General features: G+C 36.6%; 1 protein-coding gene across 3 annotated transcripts in view; it reads right to left on the reverse strand.

Annotated features, from left to right (window-relative positions):
• LRRK2 (leucine rich repeat kinase 2) overlaps window positions 1-18,445 on the reverse strand; it is a 214,333-nt gene that overhangs the window by 173,557 nt on the left and 22,331 nt on the right. For all 3 annotated transcript variants that reach the window (XR_011255928.1, XM_069584612.1, XM_069584613.1), the window contains exons 8-12: window positions 18,226-18,345; window positions 17,640-17,779; window positions 17,467-17,546; window positions 15,730-15,836; window positions 92-221 (exon numbers count right to left, since the gene is read on the reverse strand). Coding sequence is in view for 2 of the 3 variants with exons in the window: in XM_069584612.1 (XP_069440713.1) it covers window positions 92-221; window positions 15,730-15,836; window positions 17,467-17,546; window positions 17,640-17,779; window positions 18,226-18,345 (577 nt within the window). In the remaining variant the exon portion in view is untranslated. The remainder of the gene's footprint in view (window positions 1-91; window positions 222-15,729; window positions 15,837-17,466; window positions 17,547-17,639; window positions 17,780-18,225; window positions 18,346-18,445) is intronic.

Raw genomic sequence — 18,445 nt, forward strand, 5'->3', positions numbered from 1 at the left:
TTCTTTATATTCTTACAATTATGCTCAAAATATTGATATTCTACCTGGTCCAATATTATATATTCTACATAAATTCATAAATATTTATTACCTTTCTTCGAAAAGATGATTTAGCATTTTACAGCCACTTTCAGCCACTTCAGGAGAATGCATATGCTTCTGCATCAACTCCAATACATTCAGATATATTCCTTTTGACAACAGGATCTTTCTAAAATTAACTACAAGATTTTTTAAACATTACTTGAATAAATGAAAGGACATTGTCATAATCTTGCAATAAGACACATACTATTAAAGATAATCAAAGTTCATCAGAATGTATATACAACTATATATTAATTTATATTTCAGTGACAACTTAAATATCATTAATTTTTTTCTTTAAAATATATACTATTTCCAATTTTTTCATATTTATTTACCACTTGAGGTTTTAGTGTGAAAGTTTCATTCACAGAGAAAACTAGGGGAATGTGATTACCATTCATGTGAAAAGAATATTTTTGAAGAAACACATTTTTACATAATGCCCTCCAACATAAGAATGAAAAATAAATTTCATTCTAATTATAAAACAACTTCACAAAAAAACTCAATTGATGTAGAGCAGAGGCTCACTGGTGACCTGGGAATAAGTTATAGATGAGTGAAGATCCTATCAGCTCTTGAGGGAGGGAGGAAGTAAGGCTGAAACCAGGCTGGGTTGCCCTCAGCCTTCTCCACTTACTCCAGTGGACCATGCAAACATCATTTCTATCTGTGCTATGATACACAAAGTTATAAAAAGCACTAATAAAAAACATGTAAAACATAACTACATATTTTCACAAAATAATAACAAAGCTTAAGAAACACATAGATTGCTTTATAATTGATCTCACATTATGTGTGGAAAATGGTTATGAAATAATTTTCCTCTTCATAATAAACTTTCTTAAGTAAATGCAAATCTGGTGTCTTGAAAGTTTCCATAATATCTTAAAGTTTCCATATAAATACCATTTATCTTGAAGACTCTATATAAATATCAATTCCAACACTATAAACTATATTTCAACACTAAAGGTGGCAGGAATGAAACTGAGAAAGCTTTAAATAGTATTTTTTTAAAAATTAGTTTGCATCTGAAATTGAGAATAAAAGAAAAGACCAGACAAAACTCATAAGTAGAAGTAATATATGTATTCTAAATTACTGACAAAATCTGAAACTCATACTTTTTCAAAATCTAAAAAATCATCAAAATATGGTAAGAAGTTGGTTATTCAAGTGTTGGTGAGGAAGTGGATAAAAGGTAATGAAAAATGGTACAGTTGCTATGGATAACTGTATAGAGATTCCTCAAAAAACTATGAACAGAACTACCACATGATCCAGGTATCCCACTTCTGGATACTTATATTTTAAAAAACATGAAAATACCACTAATTTGAAAAGATATATGTACCCCTATGTTCTTCATAGCATTATTTATAATATCCAAATCAGAAGCAACCTAAGTACCTATTAGCCAATGAATGCACAAAGAAGGTACGACATGCATATATGGTATAATACTACTCAGTCATGAAAAAAGATGAAACCTTGTCATTTGCACCAACATGGATGGACCCTGATGGTATTATGCTAAATGAAATCAGTCAGCTGATGAAAGATAAAGACTGTATGATTTCACTCACATGTAGAATATAAAAAACAAAATAAATGAACAAACCAATCAAAAACAGAGTAGCAGTTACCAGAGGGGAAATGCGTAGAGGGGGGTGAAGTGTGTAAAGGGGATGAACAGTATGGTGATAAATGGAAACTAAATTTTTGTTAGTGAGCACACTGCAGTGTATACATAAGTAGAAATAAAATGTTGTACACATAAAACTTGATATAAACAAATGCTAGTCCAATAAAAAAATTTTACTGATTTTTAATTAATCAATTAAAAAAAGAGTAATTTGATTATTTTGCTCAGTCAAATCAAAAGCTTTAATAGCTCCTCCTAAAATGGCTAAATTCTAACTAAAGAAATAATTTACATCATAGAAGTTATTCTAGATCAGCAGTTCCCACACTTCGGAGTTCACAAGAATTCTCTCAGTGATTTGTTAAAACAGATCGCTGAGTTTCAACTACACAGTTTATGATTCACTGGGTGGGGCCCTAGATCTTACATTTTTAAAAAGTTCCCAAAGGATGTTGCTGGTCCAGAGACCACACTTTAACAATCACTGTCTTGGACATTAACTCAATTTGAGATTTGACAATTAAGAACAGAAATTTCATTATACAGTACACCTTGGAGAAAAAATTACAGCATGGAGTCACTTTAGAGTTTACAGAACATTTTACACATCTCATTTACCAGCTCTCTACACCATACTCATGACCTCTTCTACACCATTTTAGCAATAAATTATCTGTTATAAAAGACCAATAACAAAAACAACTTCCTTCAGGCCTTCACTTCAATAGTCACCTTGTTTCCTCACTGCCTAGTCACAATTTTGTCACCTCTGAACACTAACATGTATACACTTTCTTTGCTTCATCTTCTTTTTTGGCTTCACATTCTTTGTGATACAGTCAAGGTTCACATATCATATATATCAATTAGCCTTTTTACTTATCTTTCCCACTAGAGTATAAGGTTCATGAACCTGGGATTTCTATTTATCTGATGTACCTCGGATGTCTAAGGCTCAATAAATACTATTTTATTAACTAATTAATTAAAGAATAAAATGTCACACAAGATGTTTGAACCTTGACCTGGGAACCACCATGACAAAACCCAGTATTGTCGGCCACCAAAAAAATTATTTTCCTATAAAACTATACTCAGCCCTTCCTATGCAATGTTCCCAAGTGTCTTTCAATGGAGACTGGTGAATAAGCTGCTTAAGTTCTTACTATTCTCATAAGGCAGAACTCCAAGGACCATTCAAAGGGATCTGAGGAAAGTTAACACGGCAGGGAACCAAGAACAAAGAAGTATGAAATCAGAAAGACCAGATAACTGAGTCTGAACAAAGAAATCAAGGTTAATTTCAAATGTAACCAATCCTGAGGCATCATAGTAAGAAACAGCCCAGGGAGTGATCAAGATTACACAGAAGATTCTCTTCAGGGAAGACCCTGAACTCACTTCCTCCCATGAGCACACCAAAATTATAACCCCTTACAGTGCAATGATCTATGAAAATGATCTGAAAAAGATATTCCACAAGTAAAGCTATAAAGAAGGAACTACATGAGATGACAGGAAGGATGGGGAATGTGATATAGTAAACACCCACACTACCAGATAAGCAACCAATAAACAAGAGGATAATCACAGAGGTTATTTACAAAAGTTTTCCCTATGAATCAAGGGGTCCAAGCACCTCATTAATCTCTCAAACCTGGAGGTACTGGGCTTGAGCCTCTAGAACATCTAGCTTTAAAATCCAGCAGGGTTTGCACAATGAAAGAGCAAGAGGGCTATAGGAACCAGAGATTTCACTCTTAAAGAGCCCATGAAAAGTCTCATACACTTGGAAACCCAGCATACAATAAGTTTAGAAGAGTCTGGATCAGACCCACTTGCTGATCTTGGAGAGTCTCTCAGGGAGACAGAAGGCAACTGGGACCCCCTTGGGAGACTCTGTCTCCAGCAGATGCTGCTGACAGCCATTTGAGGTAGCATATTTTACCGCAAGGACACTGGTACTGGCAAGTGCCATTTCGGAGTTCCACATTTATCCAATTAGCACTAAGAATCAGCTGTGCTCACCGGCAGGTCGGCACCAGAACTGAATATCCCCAGGGCCCATAGTCAGCTGCCCTGGGACTCCCAGGCTCACAGCCAGCCACCCAGGGACCTTACACTACCAACAAGCATGTTAACTCCAGCTCCAAAACCCTGTGTCTGCAGTTAACTGCCCCAAACCTCCCAGACCTTAAGTCAGCCATGCCAAGACACAGCTCCACTTACCTGTGGGATGGAACCAGTTCCAGAAAGCCCTAGACTGTGCAGTCAGCCATACTATGCCCAGTCTTGAGCACCAATGATTAGCAGCCTCTACACAAGGAGGTCTAAGCAGCTAACCCACCAGAAATGGGCCCCACCTACATCAGCACCACAACATTCAGTGGCCCACTCAGACCCTGCAGAGGGCACCACTAGATCATACAGCTCTGTTAACCAGAAAGGAGTGTACTATAAGGACATTTCTCCAAGATTAGGAAACATAATCAATCTGACTAAATACACAAACAAAAACACAGAATTATGCAAAATGAGGCAACACAGGAATATGCTCCAAATGAAGGAACAAGATAAAATCTCAGAAGAATAATTAAACCAAGTGGAGATAAGCAATCTACCAGACATCAGCTCAAGGTAACGATCATAAAGATCCTCAACAAACTCAGGAGAAGAATGATGAATATAGTGAGTTTATCAAAAAGCTAGAAAACATAAAGAAGAATCAAACAGAGTTGAAACAGGATACAAAAACTGAAATGAAAACTATATACAAAGAATCAACAGTAGATTAAATGATATAGAGGAATAAATCAGTGAACTAGAAAACACTGTAATGAAAATCACACAAGCTGAACAAACAGAAGAAAAGACATTTTAAAATGTGAGAACTCTCAGACAACATCCAGCATACTAACATTTTCATACAGAGATCCAAAAAGGAAAAGAGAGAGAGAGAATGGCAGACAAATTATTTGAAGTGATAATAGCTGAAAAATCCCCTAAACTTGGAAAGGAATAGATATCCAGGTCCAAGAAGTACAAAGTCTCAAACAAGATCAATAGAGAGAGGTCCGTAAAAACACACATTGTAATTAAAATGACAAAACTTTAAGATTAAGAGAATATTAAAGCAAAAAAGAAGCAATAATTATATACAAAGGTACTCCCATAAGTCTGTCAGCTGACTTTTCCAGATAAATTTTGCAGAATACCAGGGAATAGTGGGATCCATTCAAAACGCTGAAAGGAAAAAATAGTCTATCCAGTAAGGTTATCATTTGTTTGAAGGAGGGATAAGAGTTTTACAGACAAGCAAAACCTAAAAAGAGTTCTGCACCACTAAACTAGCTATTAAAAAAATGTTGGAGAGACTTCTCTAAGTGGAAAAAAAGAAGACCACAACTAGAAAAAAAAATCTATGAAAGGGAAATATCATTGGTAAAAGCAAATGAGAGTAGCAGATGACCCACTTAACTAGTAGGAATAGTAAAATTATCTATGTCTACAGTAAGTATACATAGAGATAAACAAAACAAAAAGATGCAAAATATGATGTAAAAAACATTAAATGAGGAGACAGTAGCAAAAATGTAGGGATATTTAAATGCTTTCAAAATAAGGAGATCATCTTCTCAAGAAAGTAATATTGCATAAAAGAAAAATAGTTTAATGCCTTATATGTGCATGTGTCCACATGTATATCTATATACTTATATATGTAGATAGATATCTATCTATTATACCTTCATAACAGTCAAATGCATCCATATTTTATCAATAAAATGATAAAGTAAATGAGAAATAGAAAGTTAAAAGTTGAGATCAACTTAAAATAATTTTATACACGCATATACACATCTCACAGTAATCACAAACTAAAAATCTATAATAGACAAATGATGAAAAAAGAAAGTAATATAAACATAACACTAAAAACAGTCATCAAATCACAAGAGAAGGAAGTAAAAGAAGAGAACAGCAAAAAGAACTACAAAACAAGCATCCAAAACAATGAACAAACAGCAATAAGCACACACTAGACACAAGCTACCCACTCCAGTACTCTTGGGCTTCCCTGGTGGCCTGGATGGTAAAGAATGCACCTGCACAGGAGACCTGGATTTGATCACTAGGTTGGGATGATTCCCTGGAGGAAGGCATAACAACCTACCCCAGTATTCTTGCCTGGAGAAGCCTCATGGACAGAAGAGCCTGGTGGGCTACAGTCCATAGGGTTGCAAAGAGTTGGACATAACTGAGTGACTAAGCACACAGCATAAATAATTACTTCAAATATAAAGGGACTAAATGTTTCAATCAAAAGAAATATAATAGTTGAATGAATAATAAAACAAGATCCATGTATATGCTACCTACAGGAGACTCAATTCACAGACAGGCTGAAAGTGAGGGGATGGAAACAGGTAATCCATGCAATTAGAAAAGAAAAGAAAACTAGAGTAGCAATAATCATATCAGACTAAGTAGAATTTAAATAAAGGCTATAAGAAATGACAAGGAAGGACATTACACAGTAATAAAGGGATCAATCAACAAGAAAATATAAAAACTGTAAATAAATATGTACCCAACATAGTAATAACTAAATGCATAAAGCAAATATTAACAAACATAGAGAAGCTGACAGCAACACAGCAATAGTAGAGAACTTTAACACTTAACTTACATCAATGGGCTGATCATTCACACAGAAAATCAGTAAGAAAACACTGTCCTTAAACAATGAATCAGATGGACTTAATAGATATGTGTTAGCACATTCTACCCAAAAGTAGCAGAATAAATATTGCTTTCAAGTGCACATAGAACATTTTCCAAGATAAATCATGTGCTAGGCCACAAAACTAGTCTCAATAAATTTAGAAAGACTGAAATGATTATCAAGCATCTTTTCCTATGTTCCCTGGTGGCTCAGACTGTAAAGAATCTGCGTGCAATGCAGGAGACCCCAGTTTCATCTCTGGGTCAGGAAGATACCCTGGAAAAGAGAATGGCAACCCACTCCAGTACTCTTGCCTGGAGAATTCCATGGAAGAGGAGCCTGCCAAGCTATAGTCCACAGGATTGCAAAGAGTTGGACCTGACTGAGAGACTAGCACTTTCACACTTTTCCTCCCATGACACTATGGGACTAGACATCAACTATGAGAAAAAATTGCAAATAGCACAAATACATGCAAGCTAAACAACCAATAGGTCTTGAAACAATCAAATTGCAAATGAAAAAATAAATAAAGTAAAAATAAACTAAACAGAGACTAAAATATCAATAGAAAATATTAATGAAACTTAGAGCTGGTCTTCTGAAAAGATAAACTAAATTAGTTTAGTTTGATAAACGGGGCTTCCCAGGTGACGCTAGTGGTAAAGAATATGCCTGTCAATGCGGAAGATGCAAGAGATGAAGGTTTGATCCCTGCATTGGGAAGATCCCCTGGAGAAGGAAATGGTAACCCACTCCAGTATTCTTGCCTGGAAAATCCCAGGGATGGAAGAGCCTGGCGGGCTACAGTCCAGGGGGTCACAAAGAGTCGGACGTGACCAAGCAACTAAGCACACATACACAAACAAAACAGAAACAAACAAACACACACACACACACACAAAAAAAAAAATTATATGGGATGCTGCAGAAACAAACAAAAATTCTATGGGACGCAGCAGAAGTAGTTCTTAGAAAGAATTATATAGCAATACAAGCATGTCTAGGAAACAAGAAACATCTCAAACAACAAACCTAACCTTATACACAAAGGAATGAGAAAAACAAGAACAAACTAAACCCAAAATTAGTACAGGGAAATAAATCATAAAGATCAGAGAAGAAATAAACTAAAAAGAGACTACAAATCAATTGAAAATATTAATGAAACTTAGAGCTGGTCCTCTGAAAAGATAAATTAAATTGGTAAACCAATAACCAGACACGTCCAATAAAAAAGAAAGAGACAGAGAGGACCTGGGCCCAAATCAAAGCAGGACCTAATTAATTTTAAAGGTTTTTGAACAGCAAAGGAAAGTATGCACAACATGAAAACACAACCTTCAAAAAGGGAGAAAATAACTGCAAATGAATCAACTGACACAGGATAATGTCCAAAATATGCAAGGAGCTCATGTAGCTCAATATCAGAAAAAACAAACAACCCGATTAAAAAATGGGCTGAAGACCTAAAGAGATCTTTCTTAAAGACATACAGAGAGCCAACAAACACAGGAAAAGATGCTCGACATCACTTATTATTAGAAAATCAAAACTACAATGAGGTATCACCTCACACCAGGAAGAACAGCTATCATCAAAAAGTCCACAAACAATAAATTCTGCAGAGGATATGGAGAAAAGGGAACCCTCTTACACTGTTGCTGAAAATATAAACTGATACAGCCACTATGGAAAACAGACTAGAGATTCCTTAAGAAACTAGGACTGGAGAAGGCAAGGGCACCCCACTCCAGTACTCTTGCCTGGAAAATCCCATGGGCAAAGGAGCCTGGTAGGCTGCAGTCCATGGGGTCGCTAAGAGTCAGACACAACTGAGCGACTTTACTTTCACTTTTCACTTTCCTGCATTGGAGAAGGAAATGGCAACCCAATCCAGTGTTCTTGCCTGGAGAGTCCCAGGGACAGAGGAGCCTGGTGGACTGCCATCTGTGGGGTAGCACAGAGTCAGACACGACTGAAGTGACTTAGCAGCAGCAGCAGCAAGAAACTAGGATTGAAACTACTATATGACACAGCAATCCCACTTCTGGGCACATACCCTGTGAAAATCCATTAATTCAAAGACACATGTACCCCAAGGCTCACAGCCGCACTACTTATAATAGCCAGGATATGGAAGCAGCCTAGATGAATGGATAAAGAAGAGGTGGTACATGTATACAATGGAATATTACTCAGCCATAAAAAGGAATGATTTTGACTCAGTTGTATTGAGGTGGATGAACCTAGAGCCTGTTTCACATAGTGAAGTAAGTCAGAAAGGGTAAAACAAATATATATTATCACATATATATGGAAACTATAAAAACATTACTGATGAACCTATCTGCAGAGCAGGAATAGAGAAGGAACTATAGAGAACAAATTCGTGGACATGGAGAGGAAGGTGAGGGAACAAACTGAAAAAGTAACATTGACATATATACACTGCTGCTGCTGCTGCTGCTGCTAAGTTGCTTCAGTTGTGTCTGACTCTGTGCGACCCCATAGACGGCAGCCCACCAGGCTCCTCTGTCCCTGGGATCCTGCAGGCAAGAACACTGGAGGGGGTTGCCATTTCCCTCTCCAATGCGTTACTATGTGCAAAACAGATACCTAGTGGGAAGCTGCTATAAACACAGGGAGCTGAGCTTGGTGCTCTGTGACAACCTAGAGGGTGGGATGGTGGGGGTGAGAGGAGGCTCAGGGAGGGGCTATATGTATACATACCACAAATAGCCAAAATCTTGAAAAAGAACAAAACTGAAAGTATCATGAACCCTGATTTCAAACTATACTACAAAACTATAGGAATCAATACAATACGATACTGGCAAAAAAAAAAAAAAAAAAAAAAACAGACACATACAGTGTCTGAGAACAGTCTAGAGAGCCCAGAAATGAAAACTTAGATGTTCATTTAATCTCCAACAAAGTATGCAAAAAATATACAATGGGGAAGACAGTTTATTTCATAAATGGTGTTAGGAACACTGCACAAATACATACAGAAGAATCAAACTAGACTTTTCACATGATATACAAAAATAAACTCAAAACATATAAAACAATTAAATGAAAACCTGAAATCATAAAACTCCAAAAAGAAAAGAAGCAGTATGCTCTTTGACAATGATCTTAGCAATATTTGTTTTTCAATCTGTCTCCTCAAGCAAGGGATGAAAAGTAAAAATGAATAAATGGGACTACATAAAATTAAAAACCTTTTTCCCAATAAAGGAAACCATCAACAAAATGAAATGACCACCTATTGAATGGAAGAAGATATGTGTAAATGATATATCTAATAAGGGGTTCATATTCAAAATATACAAAGAATTCATAAAATTCAAGATCAGAAAAACAACATAGTTAAATTGTGGGCAGAGGACCCTATAAACATTTTTCACAGAAGAATTGGGGATGGCCAACACACACATGAAAAGATGTTCAACATTACTAATCATCAAGGAAATACAAATCTAAACCATAAAAATTTATCACCTCACAACTGTCAGAATGGCTGTCATCAAAAAAAAGCACAAATAAACATTGGCAAGGATGTGCAGAAAAAGGAATCCTCGTGAACGGTTGGCAGAAATCCAAATTGGTGCAAGCATTATGGAAAATAGTACGGACACAGTTCAAAAAATTAAAAACAGAACTACCATATGATCCAGCTATTCCACTCCTGGATATTTACCAAAGAAAACAAAAACACTAATTCCAAAAGATATATGGTCATACTGAGTGGCATAAGCCAGACAAAGAAAGACAAACATGATATTATTTATGTGAGGAATCTAAAAAAGTGATAGTAATGAACTTATTTTCAAAACAGAAACAGACTCACAGACATAGAAAACAAACTTATGGTTACCAAAGGGTGGGGAAGGGATAAATTAGGAGTTTGGGTCTAAAATATACATACTATTATATATAAAATAGATAACCAACAATGACCTGCTGTATGGCACAGGGAACTATACTCAATATTTTATAATAACCTATAATAGAAGAGACTTTAAAAAAGAAAACATATATGTAATGTAAATATATATGAATATATATGTAAATATAATTGAATCACTTTGCTGTATACCTGAAACTAACACATTATACGTCAAATATATTTCAATAAAAATTGGTTTAAAAAAAAGGTATATAGACCTATATGTTCATTGTAGCATTATTCACAGTAGCCAAAATACAGAAGCAACCTAAATGCTCATTGATAGATGCATAAGCAACCTAAATGCTCGTTGATAGATGCATAAATAAAGCAGATGTGAATATTACTGAGCCATGAGAAAAATAAAATCTTGCCACTTGCTGCTGCATGACAGACCTAGGGAATTATGCTAAGTGAAATAATTCAGACAGAGAAAAACACTATATAATTTTACTTCTATGGGGAACCTAAAAAGCAAAAGAACTGAACAAACAAAACAGAAACAGGCTTACAGTACAGTGAACAAACTGGTGGTTGCCAGAGCAGAGGACAGTGGGGGTAAGTGAAATAGGGGAAGGGACTCAAGAGGTACAGACTCCCCATTGCAACATAAAGAAGTCATAGGGATGAAAGTGCAGCATGGAAATATAATCTATAATAATGTACTATTTTTGTATGATGATAGATGATAACTAGACTTATCATGATGATCATTTTGTAATGTACAGAAGTATCAAAGCACTGTATTGTGTACCTAGAAATAATAGGCTGCTGCAGGTCAATTATATTTCAAGAACAGACTAATAGACAAAGAGATCATATTTGTGGTTACCAAAAGAAGGGGGGACTGAATGAAGGTGGTAAGAAGGTACAAACTCCCGTCTATATGACAGATACTAGGGCTGCAAAGTACAATATACAACAGTAAAATATGTTATACTGTTATATGTTATATATGAAAACTGTTAAGAGAGTAAATCCTAATCCTCATCACAAGTAAAACATTTTTTTTCTTTTTCTTTTATTTTGCATCTATATGAGATGACGGATCTTCACTAAACTTACTGGACTAATCATTTCCTGAGGTAAGTAACTCAAATCATTATTCTGTACACCTTAAACTTATACAATGTTTTACATCAATTATATTTCAATGAAAATTGAAGAAAAAAAGAACAAAAAAATTTTTTAAGTAAAAGCTGTACGTCTTCTAACTAAAATACCACTGTCTGCATGGAGCACATGGAGCAGGACAAGCTTTCATCCAGGGACATATCAGTGGTACCAGCTAATCAGAGCATGTAACATCTACCTGGTCACTATAGGCTCCTTATGAACTGAACTACCAGAATTTTAAAAAAAGGGATTAAGCTCACAGCTGACGCGATTGATCCATTTACCAAGAGGAGAGAGGTTTCTATTACACAGTGGCTACAAGGAAGCCTGTCAGATCCAAAGTAATCTTGAGGAGCCTCTTGATGCCTGCATCCACAACAGTAGAAGTGAACTGAAAACTACAGCAACCATCACAGTACTATATATAAAATAGACAACCAACAAGAACCTTCTGTACAGCACAGGGAACTATACTCAATAATTTGTATAATATGTTGTATTTCTATCTCACCTATAATGGAAAATTATTTCAATTCCTAAAAGATGATGCTATGAAAGTGCTGCACTCAATATGCCAGCAAATCTGGAAAACTCAGCAGTGGCCACAGGACTGGAAAACGTCAGATTTCATTCCAATCCCTAAGAAAGGCAATTCCAAAGAATGCTCAAACTACCACACAATTACACTCATCTCACACGCTAGCAAAGTAATGCTCAAAATTCTCCAAGCCAGGCTTCAGCAATACGTGACCTGTGAACTTCCAAACATTCAAGTTCGTTTTAGAAAAGGCAGAAGAACCAGAGATCAAATTGCCAACATCCATTGGATCATCAAAAAAGCAAGAGAGTTCCAGAAAAACATCTATTTATGCTTTATTGACTATGCCAAAGCCTTTGACTGTGGGGATCACCACAATCTGTGAAATATTCTTAAAGAGATGGGAATACCAGACCACCTGACCTGCCTCTTGAGAAACCTGTATGCAGGTCAGGAAGCAACAGTTAGAACTGGACATGGAACAACAGACTGGTTCCAAATAGGAAAAGGAGTACATCACGGCATATATTGTCACCCTGCTAAGTTAACTTATATGCAGAATACATCATGAGAAACGCTGGGCTGGATGAAGCACAAGCTGGAATCAAGATTGCCAGGAGAAATATCAATAACTTCAGATATGCAAATGACACCACCCTTATGGCAGAAAGCAAAGAAGAACTAAGCCTCCTGATGAAAGTAAAAGAGGAGAGTGAAAAAGTTGGCTTAAAACTCAACATTCAGAAAACTAAGATCATGGCATCTAGTCCCATCATTTTTAATGGCAAATCGATTGGGAAACAGTGGAAACAGTGAGAGACTTTATTTTTTTGAGCTCCAAACTCACTGCAGATGGTGACTGCAGCCATGAAATTAAAAGATGCTTACTCCCTGGAAGAAAAGATATGACCAACCTAGACAGCATATTAAAAAGCAGAGATATTACTTTGCCAATAAATGTCCATCTAGTCAAGGTTATGGTTTTTCCAGTAATCATGTATGGATTTGAGAGTTGGACTATAAAGAAAGGTGAGGGCTGAAGAATTGATGTTTTTGAACTGTGGTGTTGGAGAAGACTCTTGAGAGTCCCTTGGACTGCAAGGAGATCAAACCAGAGCATCCTTAAGGAAATCAGTCATGAATATTCATTGGAAGGACTGATGCTGAAGCTGAAGCTCCAATACTTTGGCCACCTGATGTGAAGAACTGACTCATTTGAAAACACCATGATGCTGGGAAAGATTGAAGTTGGGAGGAGAAGGGGACAACAGAGGATGAGATGGTTGGATGGCATCACTGACTCAATGGACGTTAGTTTGAATAAACTCCTCGAGCTGGTAATGGACAGAGAAGCCTGGCATGCTGTATTCCATGGGGTTGCAAACAGTCAGACACGACTGAGCGATTGAACTGAACTGAACTGATGCATGTATTATGTATAAAAGGCTTCCCACGTGTCAGTAGTGGTAAGGAACCTGCCTGCCAATGCCGAATTCATAAGAGACATGGATTCAATCCCCAGGTCGGGAAGATTCCCTGGATGAGGATATGGCAACCCATTCCAGTATTTTTGCCTAGAGAATCCCATGGATAGAGGAGTCTGGCAGGCTACAGTCCATAAGGTCACACAGAGTCAGACATGACTGATGCGACTTAGCACACAGCATATGTATGTCTAAGTGTGCTATATACCTGAAACTAACACAACGTTGCAAATCAACTATACTTCAATAAAAACGAAAACAAAGAAAAAAAAAAGTACAGCAACCAGAAAAGGCAGTATGATTGAGGACTTCGACCTTTCATGGATGAAGGTTTGGGTCACTCCAGAACCAGGAGCCACGGAAGTTCCAACCGAGGGCAAGGGGAATACGCAATGAGGAGGTCAAGACAGAAACTATAGATGCTAACTTTATATATATACACACACCAGCTAGCACCTGGTGGCCAACTACAGAAATGAGTACTGTAGTAGCTTTGGCTAGTCTCTCCATGATTGCTACATGTATGTGTCTATTTGTGCAAAATAGTCCTTCTCTTAAAAAAAAAAAAAAAAACGCAGAGGTTTAACTCTCACAAAATCATGGTCGTATTGTTGAAATATCAAATATTTCGATGGAGTTAAGAACTATAGCACCAGCACAATGTGTTTTGTACATGGTAAAGGTTTGTCTACTCTCTGCTGCTGCTGCTAAGTTGCTTCAGTCGTGTCTGACTCTGTGCTGCCCCATAGACGGCAGCCCACCAGGCTCCACCATCCCTGGGATTCTCCAGGCAAGAACACTGGAGTGGGTTGCCATTTCCTTCTCTAATGCATGAAAGTGAAAAGTGAAAGTGAAGTCACTCAGTCCTGTCCAACTCTTTGCGACCCCATGGACTGCAGCCCACCAGGCTCCTCCGTCCATGGGATTTTCCAGGCAAGAGTACTGGAGTGAGGCGTCATTGCCTTCTCCGGCTGTCTCCACGCTAAGGTGCCTCAACAAAAGCAGCAAAGTCCAGTGTTCATTTTCAAGAGTGAGACCCCTCACCCCACCCCACCGCAACCCAGGCCTCTACCCAGCAGAGGAAGCCAGACTCAAGAAGAGCAGCTCCCCTTTCTGCCACTTCCACTGACTCATTATCCTTTGAGAGCAACCCTGATCAATCTCTCAGGGCTTGGCCAGCCCAAGCCTTTTATGATGGCCTTTTCAGTGCCATCAGAGGTGAAGTGAAAAGAATGAAAACAAAGAAGTGATTTTCCTCTTGACCTGACTTAAATAACCACGTACGGAAACATGCATGAGGAGGCTTTTTTCACTCTACTCGGGTTCTCTACTAAAAGCTGATGCTAACACTGGTCTTTTTTTTTCGAGCTTTCAGTGTTCTGTATTTTTCTCCCTGTGAGCATATCCTTCAAGAGCTGCCAAGTCCTAATGCTTTTATGATTAGTTTTCTCCCAAGATTTTCTGGCCGTATTTCCTATTTGTTAGGGCTGAGCCCTAATAACAGCAGCCTGAGCCTTAATTCTAAACCTCAAGAGTTCTTCCAAAGGTATAACAGCTATTTTTCTCTCCTAAATAATGGAAAGCTGTAAGATTTACATGTAAAGGACTATTTTTTTTTATTTTTATAATGGACAAATTTAGAATATTTTATAATGGTGACTCTCTCTCCATCCACCGCATTCCTAAGAAAAAAACACAGGAACAGTGTACAAAGAAAACTGGGCTAGAAAAGTGACCATTTGGCTACTGTTACAAATATTCAAAACAATACCACTGGACACAAGCTAAAAGTCCATCCGTAAGAAACTGGGACATAAAGGAGGACATAGGTATTAGAAAACTACACAACCATCAAAATGGTAATGTGGGAATTTACATTTGGCAACATAAAAAAAGAAATGCAAAATTTGGTTATAAAAGATTATAATAAGATTCCATTTCTCCACAAAACAAAAAAATGTATATGTCATGTGTAAGTACATACACAGAAATGCAGAAGAAAAACATCAAAATGTTATTTTCTTCTTTCTCTTTCTACCTGCTTGTCAATATACCTATAGATCAGATATATATTTACATATTTGAAGTTTTTACAATTATCGGTTTTATAATTTTAAAAATACCGCAAAACGTGTTTCATTATACTAAAAAATATGGTTTACCTCTTACCATTTTGTTCTAACAGAGTTGACAAAGCATTTGCAGATGCCTGGAAGACTTCTTTTGATGAAGAGTGCATCAGCATGGACAGCATCACTTCCCTGTGAGCTGGGAACCTTTCACAAATTCAACCACAACATTAATAGTAATCTCTTTAATAATTAACTTAAATATTCACTTACTGTTATCTAATCTAACAACCAATAAGGGCAGATAAACAGTATTTTATGCCACCTCTACTCACAGGAGAGCAGTGTTCTATTTACATTATATTCAAATACGTTATTAATAAGGTAGTATTTCTGTTTCTTCAAAGTAGTTAAGCAGTAGAAGGAAAAAATAGAAGACTCGGTAGATATATAAATAGGTGCTAAGAGTAAAAAGATTAAGAGAGAAAAAGGAGATGATGTAAGCAAGAAAGGAAAAATTAAGAATCATAAAGAAGTAGAGTGAAATTTTTTAATTTAGAGCATAAATATGTTTTAATGATGTATTTATTTTAACAATCTCCTGTGAGTTTTAAGGGATTAGTATCTATGAATTGAAATTTTTATAAATTGCAGCATGAACCAACCTTATCCTAACTTCTTTAAAAGATTGCTCAAAGCAGATTAGAAGGCTGGTTTAACACGTATTTTTCAAAATTTACAGTTTCCTTTCAAACTAGAGACATTTAAATAAATAGAATCTGTCATTAACTGCCTTCTAATTGGCAGTAGATCACTATGGAAATGAGGGCTTCCCTGATAGCTCAGTTGGTATAGAATCTGCCTGCAATGCAGGAAACCCTGGTTCGATTCCTGGGTCGGGAAGACCCTTGGAGAAAGGATAGGCTACGCACTCCGGTATTCTTGAGTTTCCCTTATGGCTCAGCTGGTGAAGAATCCGCCTGCAATGCAGGAGACCTGGGTTCGATCCCTGGGTTGGGAAGATTCCCTGGAGAAGGGAAAGGCTACCCACTCCAGTATTCTGGCCTTGAGAATTCCACAGACTGTATAGTCCAGGGGGTCACAAAGAGTCGGACACAACTGAGAGACTTTCAGTTCACATCACTATGGAAACAGGCTGCCAGAATTTGAGGTGCAGAATAATACTATTTAAATTTCCAAGGTAAGTCATTCAAAATTTAAAATTGAGAGGCTATGCAGAGCCAACAGTACAAACATAAGCAGTTGCTCATGGACATGAAACAAATCAGACATACAGAACTCCTGGTTACAATGTGCATCTTTGTCTGGTCTTATAATGTTTAAATGGAGCTCCCATAGAAGCATCCTCGAGAGCTGACAGTTATACAAATAACCCTCTCAAGAGAAGACAGGTTAACATTACCACATAAAGTAGGGAGTCACTAAAGGAGGCTTCTAATCATATCTAATTACTGATATTGACAACCTCCTGGCTAGTAACCACAATAGAAAAGGTCACAGATGGCTCTGCAATTTCTGTCAGTTGAGAATAATTTGTACTTTTAAATTAATAGCCAGAAAACTTAACGGTTCTTGATGATTCATAACTTACTAAATGACTCTTGATTCTAAATTTCTCCATAATAACTCTCACACAAAGAGAGTTTTACTAACTATTGAAGACAACGGGCATCAGAATATTATATACCCACAAGTATTTTATGGCAACACTTAATACAAATACCTATATCAAAAATATTTCAAGCAATAAAAATTTCAGTGAATTGATTAAAACTATGACTAAAATTTTCTATCATATAAAATCAAAACTACTGACTGGCCATCTTCATCTCCAATCTTCTCATGTAAACTGTTTTGATACATAAGGAGATTATTCAGGGCCCAACAGGCAGCCTCCTGGATTCAGGAAGGAAAAAAAGAAACCAGTCAAAAAATAAACTATTGAACAAAAAATTTTGAAGAACTATAAAATTTATGACAGAGTCTAACCTGCACATGCTTGTTCTTTCTATGCCAAGTTAATGCTTTGTAACAGGCTTCCAGCCAAAACAATTTATCTTCTTCATCATCATCATTCTCCTGATTCTCATTCTTTTCCTCTAAGTCTTGATTTAAGAAAATGGTCTCAGCTTTGGAAAAATGAAAACATATAACTTACATATACTTTCAAGTGATCAACTGTTAAGACCATTATTTTCAAACATTATCAACAGAGCACTGGTTAATTAAAAGACCTCTTTAATGTATTACACACTTTATCATATTTATATTCCATGTAGATAAATCAGATGAGGGAGAGGGTACCAAACAAAACTAATAGGCTAGAGAAAGATTAATTAAGAAAATGAACTGCTAATAATAAAGCTAAATCAAGGATGTATTCACTGATATCTGAACTGGGATATTTATCACAACTTTAATTCCCTTGAAAGTATCCTCTATGAGAAAATGTGTTACAGTAGGAAAAGAAAAAGCATTTAAGGGCTCCTTCTCTATATATAACTTTCTTGTTATAATCTTAACATTCAAGATCAAATGCACCTGAAAGAATTTCCTTGTTAGTAAAGTCACTTACTGAGGAGTGCTAAACAGCTGAGTGCTGCGATTTGTAATACTGCATTCTCTGAATACTGCTGCACAGCTTTCACCACAAACACATGCACCTCATTTAACACCAGGATATTAAAAAAATTACCTAAAAGTTAAGTGACATATTAGCAGAATTCTCATCCATGGAACTTATATTACCTTTAATTATGTAACAGTATTTAAATCAACATCTTTGAGTAGTGACA

The sequence above is a fragment of the Ovis canadensis genome, chromosome 3 (genome assembly GCF_042477335.2).
Source record: "Ovis canadensis isolate MfBH-ARS-UI-01 breed Bighorn chromosome 3, ARS-UI_OviCan_v2, whole genome shotgun sequence".
Lineage (NCBI taxonomy): Eukaryota > Metazoa > Chordata > Mammalia > Artiodactyla > Bovidae > Ovis > Ovis canadensis.